This window comes from Hyperoodon ampullatus, assembly GCF_949752795.1.
Source record: "Hyperoodon ampullatus genome assembly, chromosome: 8".
NCBI classification, from domain to species: Eukaryota; Metazoa; Chordata; class Mammalia; order Artiodactyla; family Ziphiidae; genus Hyperoodon; species Hyperoodon ampullatus.
In genome coordinates this window covers 108,707,064-108,720,317 of record NC_136921.1, presented here as the reverse complement: position 1 = coordinate 108,720,317, position 13,254 = coordinate 108,707,064, and the positions used below count along the sequence as shown (strand labels likewise).

Genomic DNA, 13,254 nt, shown 5'->3' with positions numbered 1-13,254 from the left:
GCAATCAGACAAGAAACGAAGGAAGAAAGGAAGAAAGAAAGAAAGAAAGACATCCAATTGGAAGGGAAGATGTAAAACCGTTACTATTTGCAGATGACATGGCACTATATAAAGAAAATCCTAAAGTCTCCACCAAAAAAAACTATTAGAACTAATAAATGAATTCAGTAAGGTTGCAGGATACAAGATTAATATACAGAAATCTGTTGCATTTCTATAAACTTATAATGAACTATCAGAAAGAGAAAGTTAAAAACAAAATCCCATTTAAAATTGTGTCAAAAAAAATACCTAGGAATAAACTTAACCAAGGAGGTGAAAGAACTATATTCTGAAAATTATAAAACACTGATAAAGGAAATTGAAGATAATTCAAAGATATGGAAAGATATCCTGTGCTCTTGGATTGGAAGAATTAATATTATTAAAATGGCCATACTACCCAAAGCAATCTACAGATTTAATGCAATCCCTATCAAAATACCCATGACACTTTCCACAGAACGAGAACAAATAATCCTAAAACTTATATGGAACCATAAAAGACTCCAAATTGCCAAAACACTCTTGAGAAAAATGAACAAAGCTGGAGGTATCATGCTCCCTAACTTCAGACTATGCTACAAAGCTACAGAAATCAAAAACAGCATGGTTCTGGAATAAAAACAGACACGTAGATCAATGCGACAGAATAGAAAGCCCAGAAATAAATCCACACATCTGTGATCAATTCATCTACAACAAAGGAGGCAAGAATATACAATGGAGAAAAGACAGTCTCTTCAACAAGTGATGCTGGTAAAACTGGATAGCTACATGTAAAAGAATGAGATTAGAACATTTCCCAACACCATATGAAAAACAAACTCGAAATGAATTAAAGACCTAAATGTAAGACCTGAAACCATGAAATTCCTGGAGGAGAAAACAGGCAGAACACTCTTTGACATAAATCATAGCAATATTTTTTTGGATCTGTCTCCTAAGGCAAAAAAAAAAATAAATAAAAGCAAAAATAAACAAATGGGACCTAAATACACTTGAAAGCTTTTGCATAGCAAAGGAAACTGCTGACAAAATGAAAAGACAACTGTTGGAATGGGAGAAAATATTTGCAAATGATATTACCGATAAGGGGTTAGTATTCAAAATACATAAACAGCTCATACAACTCAATATCAAAAAAACAAACAACCCAATTAAAAAGTGGGCAGAAGGTCTGAACAGACATTTTCCAAAGAAGACGTACAGATGGCTAACAGGCAAACGAAAAGATTTTGAACATCGCTAATTATTAGAGAAATGCAAATCAAAACCACAATGAACTATCACACATCTGTCAGATTGGCTATCATCAAAAAGTCTACAAATAACACATTTCGGTGAGGATGTGGAGAAAAGGGAACACTTGTACACTACTGATGGGAATGTAAATTGATACAGCCACTATGGAAAACAGTATGGAAGTTCCTCAAAGGCCTAAAAATAGAACTACTATATAATCCAGTAATTCCACTCATAGGTATATATCAAAAAAACCCAAAAATGCTAATTCAAAAAGATACATGTACCCCAATGTTCACAGCAGCATTATTTATATATTAGCCAAGATGTGGAAGCAACCTGAGTGTCCATCAACAGATGAATGAAGATGTGGTGTATATACACACACACACCCCACACACACAATGGAACATTACTCAGCCATAAAGAGTGAAATTCTGCCATCTGCAAAAACGTGGATGGACCTAGAGAGTATTATGCTCAGTGAAATAAGACAGAAAGACAAATACTGTATGTTATCACTTATATATAGAATCTAAAAAAAACCAAATGCACAGATATAGAAAACAAACTAGTGGTTACCAGTAGGGAGAGGGGTTGGGGGAGGGACAAGATAGGGCTATGGGATTAAGAGATACAAAATACTATGTATAAGATAAATAAGCAACAAGGACACGTTGTACAGCACAGGGAAATACAGCCATTATTTTGTAATAACTTTAAACAGAGTATAGTCTATAAAATACTGAATCACTATGCTGTACACCCGAAAGTAATGTAATGTTGTAAATCAACTATACTTTAATTTAAAAAAAATTTTTTTAAAGTACCTGGCACTGAGAAGGCACTCAGGGTAGATTCTTCTGACTTCCCAAGACAGATCTGTGCCTCTAGATGTACAAAATGTTTTCAGATCCTGTCTCAGGGAGATGTTGACCAAGAATGATTTAGTTGCAGATGAGTCAACATGGTGTACAGTTGATTCACATGTGGCATTGAGGAGAGTCCCTTCCTGCCTTTCTAGGCACCCTGCACCTTCCCTGGCCCAGCCTTGCCTGGCTCAGCTTCCTTTCCTTCCTTCTGGGATAGTACAGTGGAAGTATTTTGGGGACAGTCAAGCTTTTAGTTTTCTGCAAATCACAGTACTAGATTCTTCTTCCCTGTAAAAATGAATGCTACGATGCAGTGAGCATGTTGGACAGTAACACCACGAAGCACAGTGGTGCCTCACCAAGCACATTCTGGGAAGAGTGTCACCCTCTGGAAACAAAGGGAGATGGTGTTCCCTGGCCGGAGCCTGCTGACACTCATGAATTATGTATCTGGAAGCTTATTCACATTCCTCTTCCCTGCTTTACAGGAACCATATGAAATTGAGTTATGTATCTCAGGGACTTGCTCTGAAAAACACGGATTACGTACCATGTTACACTGTTGTAAGAACCTGTGAACTTTACAAATGAAAGAGAAGCCTGTACATGTTTTTTACTTCATTTTTATTTCTCAGTGCCTGTCGACTTTCCAACCACTCGCACCAGGCAGGCTGTTTGATTCATTCCCTAGTCACAAAATCACTTTCACACTTTCATCCTCCCAAAATTATCGCGTCCCTTTTCTTCACTAGGCAAAAAATCCATCCTGATCTCAGCCTAATTTGGGTTTCTTTCAAGTACCACCAAAGGCTTTCCTCCTGAGCATTCCTCAATCCCATCTCTACAAGGTATGGGCATGGATTTTTACTTGAATTGCCAGTGCCCTGTTTCAGCCCAATTTATGGCAGTAAGATTAAAGAGAAAAACAAATACGCTGTGGTGAGCAACCCTAACAGAGCCCCACAGTCTCTGCAAACGCGGTGGGATGCATGTAATTGCATGTACATAATTATGTCACATAAAACTGTAATGTCTGTCTTGTGGGGAGGTGCTTCCTTTGATGGCTTTGATGAAATAAGTGATGTTGGTGAGGCCCACCTGGCAAGGAACTGAGGGTAGCCTCCAGCTGACTGCCAGAACTGCTGACCTCAGCCAACGGGTGTCAAGGAACTGAATGCTGCCAACAACCATGTGAACTTGGAAGTGGATCCTTCTCCAGTCAAGCCTCAGATGAGACTGCAGGCCAGGTCAGCACCTTCACTGTAACCTTGTAAGAGTCTGAAACAAAGGACCCTGCTACACTGTGCCAACCACCGACCCACAGAAAGTGCAATAATAAACTATGTTATTTTAGGCCACCGCATTTATGTAATATTCCTGTGTAGCAATACATAACTAAATTCAGAGAAAGAGAAAAGCAGCCCCTGACATCTGAGAGCTAATCTGGTACTCTCAGCAAGGCCTTGATGTTGCTGGGGGCTGGCCTGCACTCATACTAGGCTTCGGTGTTAAAGATAAGTAATTCCAGAGAACAGCAACATCAGACAACCACAAGGATCGACCACTCTGGAATCATGTTTGTACGTGAACAAAAACCTGAACATTGTTCAAATCCCCTAAATGATCAAACATCCCCCTATACCAGCTAACATGGGCATACAGCTTTAACCTTGATTCACTGCCCTTGTCTCATCGATTTCTTTAGATAATATTCACTGAACTGCCCCTCCTTAAGGCATACAACACAAAGCAAAGCTCTACTTTCTTGAAGTGTCCCCCAAATCCCCTAAAACAAGTCTGAATCCCATAAGTCTTTTCTAATGCCTCCTTACTGAGATGCTGTATGACTCCCCATTGGTGTGTGGTCTCCCTCACTACAACCAGCAATAAACCCAACTTGTTCAACGATGGGCATGTTCCTAGTGGTCTTTGGCTGGAGGACATTGACAAGACTATAGCGAACAAATAAAGCAAATAACAAAAACAAAAAAGCAAACATGATTTTACCATGGAACTTGCATAAAAATAGAAGTATAAACCAATAAAGCAAGAAAATACATAGTTTAAATTAGATCTAAAATACAAAAATATAACAAAGTATCTCCAAATGAGTATAAAGAAGTTATTTGATAAATGATATTAAGTGGAGAGGAACAGGAAAACTAAGATGAATGTACATTCAGACTAAATAAAAATTAACTCTACATAGGTTAAAAGATTAAACATAATAAAAAATGAGCTGAAATGTAATGAATTACTTTTTTGTTTTGTTTTTTGCGGTACGCGGGCCTCTCACTGTTGTGGCCTCTCGCATTGTGGAGCACAGGCTCCGGACGCGCAGGCTCAGTGGCCATGGCTCACGGGCCCAGCCGCTCCACGGCATGTGGGATCCTCCTGGACCAGGGCACGAACCCGTGTCCCCTGCATCGGCAGGCAGACTCTCAACTACTGCGCCACCAGGGAAGCCCTAATGAATTACTTTATCAGATCCATGTGAAAACTATTTTGAAGACTGGAAACATGGAAAATGTTTAGAATTTGATGTGACAAAAAAAAAAAAAAAAAAAAGCAGATTGTAAAAGTGCAAATAAAGCCTACCATTAGGTGCATGGCTATAACGTGCCAGGAACTGTTTTAGGCATTTTGTTCACATTTCATTTAATCTTCAGAACGCCATGCCAGGAAAGTTATATTATTCCCATTTTATAGATGAAGATACTAGAGCGAAGAAGATAAATAAACTGCCCAAGGTCACAGAGCTAGGAAGTTGAGGAGACAGACATGAACCAAGATAGGACTCCAATGCTGTGTTTGTAACTACACCGTTCCACCTCTTTTAGACACACATGATGATTGCAACTAGGTGTTACCATGGATGTCTGGGGACAAACACTGGATTAAATATGCAAATGTGAAATAACTGTGATACGGGAACAGGATTAAAGGCAATTTAATTTTAAAAGCACTCGTCTTTAATGCTATATATTTAATGCAAACAACACAGACAATCACGCAGTGAACTGGTGAACCCCAATTCTCCATGAAAAGTTTTAATTATATACGTCCTTGGAAAAAGACTTGTCCAAAACTACTATTTCACTCTTTTCTGGAAGAACAGAACAGGTGCAGAGAAGCGAGAATACAGAATGCAGCCATCAGATCACCATACAAGGGTGAGGTAGGGAACGCTCAAGGGATAGAGACCCAGCAGGAATTGCTGAGCTGATGGGGAAGACAGGTAAGCGTCAAGACTTGCAAGCAAGGACAGGTATACTAAGGAGGGTCTGCCTACTTGCTTCCCCTCTTATAATCTGAGCTCCTATCTGCTTGCAGTGGGCAAGTATGAAGATAAAAATCAGAGTCCCTGTAGGAACAGCAGTGAGTGCCCCATCCATCTGTCTTTTGGTAAAAACTGGATTCAGCAATGCTATGTGGCGACCTAAGGGCAGGTACAGACTCACCCTCTTGCCATCCAGGTGTGTGTGCTGACTGCAAACCAAGATAACTTCTTCTTAGGGCAGTGAATTAATCCCTCTTTCCACAACTATGTCTTCAAGTCTTTTGATTTTACGGGTACTTTTAGGATGACCTAAATCTTTTTCCGGTCAAATCTCAGATGACACTTTGACAACTGTCACCTTTTCTAGGTGGCAAATATAAAATACAGGATACTCTGGATTCTATGAAAGTTGGATTAGAAAACCCATGTTAAGAAGCATTGATGTGGAGGGTGGGGAAAACAAGAGAACTCCATTCCCCAGATATTCTATGCCATTTTTAAAAAGCTGGTTTATAACATTACATGAATGTATGTGTACAACGTTTTATTTCGACTTCTGAAAGTGTGTTCACCGACAAAAGTTGTTTCCACCCGTCACCGTACTGTTGACTCCCTTTACCCATTTCGCCCTCCCTCCGCCTTCCTCCCCTCTGGTAACCACTACTCTGTACCATTTTCCTCAGCCTTGCTCAGAAGGCCCCCCACTTGGTGGGAGATGACCACCTGCTGTGTTTACAGCAGATTATAACTACCAGATTACAGGTGACACCTGTTCCCCAACTACATCATCTGTGCAACTGCTCCAGAAGAATATTTCTCAGAGGGTGAGGGCAGAGCTAATTTGTCGTCAAGACTTTTGAGACAGGGAAAGCAAAGCTGGATGCTTCATCATACGTCAACATTTTAGTGCGGTAGCCTGTGTAGGGCTGGGGAAGGACAGATGTGAAACAATGCCCTGTAAAACGAGAACAAATAATCCTAAAACTTATATGGAACCATAAAAGACTCCAAATTGCCAAAACACTCTTGAGAAAAATGAACAAAGCTGGAGGTATCATGCTCCCTAACTTCAGACTATGCTACAAAGCTACAGAAATCAAAAACAGCATGGTTCTGGAATAAAAACAGACACGTAGATCAATGCGACAGAATAGAAAGCCCAGAAATAAATCCACACATCTGTGATCAATTCATCTACAACAAAGGAGGCAAGAATATACAATGGAGAAAAGACAGTCTCTTCAACAAGTGATGCTGGTAAAACTGGATAGCTACATGTAAAAGAATGAGATTAGAACATTTCCCAACACCATATGAAAAACAAACTCGAAATGAATTAAAGACCTAAATGTAAGACCTGAAACCATGAAATTCCTGGAGGAGAAAACAGGCAGAACACTCTTTGACATAAATCATAGCAATATTTTTTTGGATCTGTCTCCTAAGGCAAAAAAAAAAATAAATAAAAGCAAAAATAAACAAATGGGACCTAAATACACTTGAAAGCTTTTGCATAGCAAAGGAAACTGCTGACAAAATGAAAAGACAACTGTTGGAATGGGAGAAAATATTTGCAAATGATATTACCGATAAGGGGTTAGTATTCAAAATACATAAACAGCTCATACAACTCAATATCAAAAAAACAAACAACCCAATTAAAAAGTGGGCAGAAGGTCTGAACAGACATTTTCCAAAGAAGACGTACAGATGGCTAACAGGCAAACGAAAAGATTTTGAACATCGCTAATTATTAGAGAAATGCAAATCAAAACCACAATGAACTATCACACATCTGTCAGATTGGCTATCATCAAAAAGTCTACAAATAACACATTTCGGTGAGGATGTGGAGAAAAGGGAACACTTGTACACTACTGATGGGAATGTAAATTGATACAGCCACTATGGAAAACAGTATGGAAGTTCCTCAAAGGCCTAAAAATAGAACTACTATATAATCCAGTAATTCCACTCATAGGTATATATCAAAAAAACCCAAAAATGCTAATTCAAAAAGATACATGTACCCCAATGTTCACAGCAGCATTATTTATATATTAGCCAAGATGTGGAAGCAACCTGAGTGTCCATCAACAGATGAATGAAGATGTGGTGTATATACACACACACACCCCACACACACAATGGAACATTACTCAGCCATAAAGAGTGAAATTCTGCCATCTGCAAAAACGTGGATGGACCTAGAGAGTATTATGCTCAGTGAAATAAGACAGAAAGACAAATACTGTATGTTATCACTTATATATAGAATCTAAAAAAAACCAAATGCACAGATATAGAAAACAAACTAGTGGTTACCAGTAGGGAGAGGGGTTGGGGGAGGGACAAGATAGGGCTATGGGATTAAGAGATACAAAATACTATGTATAAGATAAATAAGCAACAAGGACACGTTGTACAGCACAGGGAAATACAGCCATTATTTTGTAATAACTTTAAACAGAGTATAGTCTATAAAATACTGAATCACTATGCTGTACACCCGAAAGTAATGTAATGTTGTAAATCAACTATACTTTAATTTAAAAAAAATTTTTTTAAAGTACCTGGCACTGAGAAGGCACTCAGGGTAGATTCTTCTGACTTCCCAAGACAGATCTGTGCCTCTAGATGTACAAAATGTTTTCAGATCCTGTCTCAGGGAGATGTTGACCAAGAATGATTTAGTTGCAGATGAGTCAACATGGTGTACAGTTGATTCACATGTGGCATTGAGGAGAGTCCCTTCCTGCCTTTCTAGGCACCCTGCACCTTCCCTGGCCCAGCCTTGCCTGGCTCAGCTTCCTTTCCTTCCTTCTGGGATAGTACAGTGGAAGTATTTTGGGGACAGTCAAGCTTTTAGTTTTCTGCAAATCACAGTACTAGATTCTTCTTCCCTGTAAAAATGAATGCTACGATGCAGTGAGCATGTTGGACAGTAACACCACGAAGCACAGTGGTGCCTCACCAAGCACATTCTGGGAAGAGTGTCACCCTCTGGAAACAAAGGGAGATGGTGTTCCCTGGCCGGAGCCTGCTGACACTCATGAATTATGTATCTGGAAGCTTATTCACATTCCTCTTCCCTGCTTTACAGGAACCATATGAAATTGAGTTATGTATCTCAGGGACTTGCTCTGAAAAACACGGATTACGTACCATGTTACACTGTTGTAAGAACCTGTGAACTTTACAAATGAAAGAGAAGCCTGTACATGTTTTTTACTTCATTTTTATTTCTCAGTGCCTGTCGACTTTCCAACCACTCGCACCAGGCAGGCTGTTTGATTCATTCCCTAGTCACAAAATCACTTTCACACTTTCATCCTCCCAAAATTATCGCGTCCCTTTTCTTCACTAGGCAAAAAATCCATCCTGATCTCAGCCTAATTTGGGTTTCTTTCAAGTACCACCAAAGGCTTTCCTCCTGAGCATTCCTCAATCCCATCTCTACAAGGTATGGGCATGGATTTTTACTTGAATTGCCAGTGCCCTGTTTCAGCCCAATTTATGGCAGTAAGATTAAAGAGAAAAACAAATACGCTGTGGTGAGCAACCCTAACAGAGCCCCACAGTCTCTGCAAACGCGGTGGGATGCATGTAATTGCATGTACATAATTATGTCACATAAAACTGTAATGTCTGTCTTGTGGGGAGGTGCTTCCTTTGATGGCTTTGATGAAATAAGTGATGTTGGTGAGGCCCACCTGGCAAGGAACTGAGGGTAGCCTCCAGCTGACTGCCAGAACTGCTGACCTCAGCCAACGGGTGTCAAGGAACTGAATGCTGCCAACAACCATGTGAACTTGGAAGTGGATCCTTCTCCAGTCAAGCCTCAGATGAGACTGCAGGCCAGGTCAGCACCTTCACTGTAACCTTGTAAGAGTCTGAAACAAAGGACCCTGCTACACTGTGCCAACCACCGACCCACAGAAAGTGCAATAATAAACTATGTTATTTTAGGCCACCGCATTTATGTAATATTCCTGTGTAGCAATACATAACTAAATTCAGAGAAAGAGAAAAGCAGCCCCTGACATCTGAGAGCTAATCTGGTACTCTCAGCAAGGCCTTGATGTTGCTGGGGGCTGGCCTGCACTCATACTAGGCTTCGGTGTTAAAGATAAGTAATTCCAGAGAACAGCAACATCAGACAACCACAAGGATCGACCACTCTGGAATCATGTTTGTACGTGAACAAAAACCTGAACATTGTTCAAATCCCCTAAATGATCAAACATCCCCCTATACCAGCTAACATGGGCATACAGCTTTAACCTTGATTCACTGCCCTTGTCTCATCGATTTCTTTAGATAATATTCACTGAACTGCCCCTCCTTAAGGCATACAACACAAAGCAAAGCTCTACTTTCTTGAAGTGTCCCCCAAATCCCCTAAAACAAGTCTGAATCCCATAAGTCTTTTCTAATGCCTCCTTACTGAGATGCTGTATGACTCCCCATTGGTGTGTGGTCTCCCTCACTACAACCAGCAATAAACCCAACTTGTTCAACGATGGGCATGTTCCTAGTGGTCTTTGGCTGGAGGACATTGACAAGACTATAGCGAACAAATAAAGCAAATAACAAAAACAAAAAAGCAAACATGATTTTACCATGGAACTTGCATAAAAATAGAAGTATAAACCAATAAAGCAAGAAAATACATAGTTTAAATTAGATCTAAAATACAAAAATATAACAAAGTATCTCCAAATGAGTATAAAGAAGTTATTTGATAAATGATATTAAGTGGAGAGGAACAGGAAAACTAAGATGAATGTACATTCAGACTAAATAAAAATTAACTCTACATAGGTTAAAAGATTAAACATAATAAAAAATGAGCTGAAATGTAATGAATTACTTTTTTGTTTTGTTTTTTGCGGTACGCGGGCCTCTCACTGTTGTGGCCTCTCGCATTGTGGAGCACAGGCTCCGGACGCGCAGGCTCAGTGGCCATGGCTCACGGGCCCAGCCGCTCCACGGCATGTGGGATCCTCCTGGACCAGGGCACGAACCCGTGTCCCCTGCATCGGCAGGCAGACTCTCAACTACTGCGCCACCAGGGAAGCCCTAATGAATTACTTTATCAGATCCATGTGAAAACTATTTTGAAGACTGGAAACATGGAAAATGTTTAGAATTTGATGTGACAAAAAAAAAAAAAAAAAAAAGCAGATTGTAAAAGTGCAAATAAAGCCTACCATTAGGTGCATGGCTATAACGTGCCAGGAACTGTTTTAGGCATTTTGTTCACATTTCATTTAATCTTCAGAACGCCATGCCAGGAAAGTTATATTATTCCCATTTTATAGATGAAGATACTAGAGCGAAGAAGATAAATAAACTGCCCAAGGTCACAGAGCTAGGAAGTTGAGGAGACAGACATGAACCAAGATAGGACTCCAATGCTGTGTTTGTAACTACACCGTTCCACCTCTTTTAGACACACATGATGATTGCAACTAGGTGTTACCATGGATGTCTGGGGACAAACACTGGATTAAATATGCAAATGTGAAATAACTGTGATACGGGAACAGGATTAAAGGCAATTTAATTTTAAAAGCACTCGTCTTTAATGCTATATATTTAATGCAAACAACACAGACAATCACGCAGTGAACTGGTGAACCCCAATTCTCCATGAAAAGTTTTAATTATATACGTCCTTGGAAAAAGACTTGTCCAAAACTACTATTTCACTCTTTTCTGGAAGAACAGAACAGGTGCAGAGAAGCGAGAATACAGAATGCAGCCATCAGATCACCATACAAGGGTGAGGTAGGGAACGCTCAAGGGATAGAGACCCAGCAGGAATTGCTGAGCTGATGGGGAAGACAGGTAAGCGTCAAGACTTGCAAGCAAGGACAGGTATACTAAGGAGGGTCTGCCTACTTGCTTCCCCTCTTATAATCTGAGCTCCTATCTGCTTGCAGTGGGCAAGTATGAAGATAAAAATCAGAGTCCCTGTAGGAACAGCAGTGAGTGCCCCATCCATCTGTCTTTTGGTAAAAACTGGATTCAGCAATGCTATGTGGCGACCTAAGGGCAGGTACAGACTCACCCTCTTGCCATCCAGGTGTGTGTGCTGACTGCAAACCAAGATAACTTCTTCTTAGGGCAGTGAATTAATCCCTCTTTCCACAACTATGTCTTCAAGTCTTTTGATTTTACGGGTACTTTTAGGATGACCTAAATCTTTTTCCGGTCAAATCTCAGATGACACTTTGACAACTGTCACCTTTTCTAGGTGGCAAATATAAAATACAGGATACTCTGGATTCTATGAAAGTTGGATTAGAAAACCCATGTTAAGAAGCATTGATGTGGAGGGTGGGGAAAACAAGAGAACTCCATTCCCCAGATATTCTATGCCATTTTTAAAAAGCTGGTTTATAACATTACATGAATGTATGTGTACAACGTTTTATTTCGACTTCTGAAAGTGTGTTCACCGACAAAAGTTGTTTCCACCCGTCACCGTACTGTTGACTCCCTTTACCCATTTCGCCCTCCCTCCGCCTTCCTCCCCTCTGGTAACCACTACTCTGTACCATTTTCCTCAGCCTTGCTCAGAAGGCCCCCCACTTGGTGGGAGATGACCACCTGCTGTGTTTACAGCAGATTATAACTACCAGATTACAGGTGACACCTGTTCCCCAACTACATCATCTGTGCAACTGCTCCAGAAGAATATTTCTCAGAGGGTGAGGGCAGAGCTAATTTGTCGTCAAGACTTTTGAGACAGGGAAAGCAAAGCTGGATGCTTCATCATACGTCAACATTTTAGTGCGGTAGCCTGTGTAGGGCTGGGGAAGGACAGATGTGAAACAATGCCCTGTAAATCTGATTTTACCGATACTACATTTCAGCCAGACCAGAATCAGTTATGTGCCAAATGATTAATCACTGTCTCCCTGAAATATTCAAGGTCCTGCTGCCTATTCTTAGGATGGAAAAACATCTAACGCTGAACTACGACTTTCAGGCTTTTGTTCATTCTATACCCTTTTAATAAAGCAGAACACAAAATTCTGCCTTGGGCTTGGCTGACTTATGGGGTTCACCTCCTAAGTGGCAAAGTTTCACCCCTCAGTCCCATCACCAAACTGAGCCCAAGTTATAAGAAGCCTGGTAGAGAAGGAAAAATGCGGGTGCTGTACCTAACACATCCATTTATCAGATGCAATAATTGCTCTGAGAGACAGGTTTTCTCTTTATATTTATAGAAAAATAGGCACTGCAGAAGAAAATGAATTCGGCTAATGGGCAAATGCGGATGACTCCGCGTGGTGTATGTTTTTGACAAACGAGGCTGATGAATTACAACTTGCCTCCCTCACTGCTGGGAGGGGGTAGGGAAGCAGGAGAAGTCCTTGGGGCATTATCTGAGGCAAAGGCTCCAGCTGGGTCCCCACATACCTTCTCTGCATACTCAGACACGATCTGCTTGATCTCGGCAGAGCAGAGGCCCACGATCTGGCCCACGGAGCTAGCGGTCAGACGGCTCTGCAATCACAGGGAGGGTGTGTTCTCAAGGCCGTGCACTGTCTTTCACACAACTGGAAACCCTGAACGCTATTAAAGTAAACTAGATAATATTCCCAGGGGAAAAAATAATTTGGCTTTTGCTCATGTGTTCGGAAACACGGAAGGGAGAAAACAAGCTTCAGGGCAAAGGTTAAGTCACCTCCCTCCTCCTGAGTCACTCAGCAGACTGTGTTAGATTCTCCTCGGACCCTGGGTATCCTGGAAAATCATTCCAGGGTTTTTACTGCTGAGGATCACTAAAAAGAGCCTGAAGGG

At 40.7% G+C, this 13,254-nt stretch overlaps 1 protein-coding gene across 2 annotated transcripts in view; it reads right to left on the bottom strand.

Annotated features, from left to right (window-relative positions):
* The window catches only part of CCDC93 (CCC complex scaffolding subunit CCDC93), a 94,603-nt gene that overhangs the window by 42,876 nt on the left and 38,473 nt on the right, over positions 1-13,254 (bottom strand). For both annotated transcript variants that reach the window (XM_079710350.1, XM_079710351.1), the window contains exon 11: positions 12,871-12,957. In XM_079710350.1, coding sequence (XP_079566476.1) covers positions 12,871-12,957 — 87 coding nt within the window. The remainder of the gene's footprint in view (positions 1-12,870; positions 12,958-13,254) is intronic.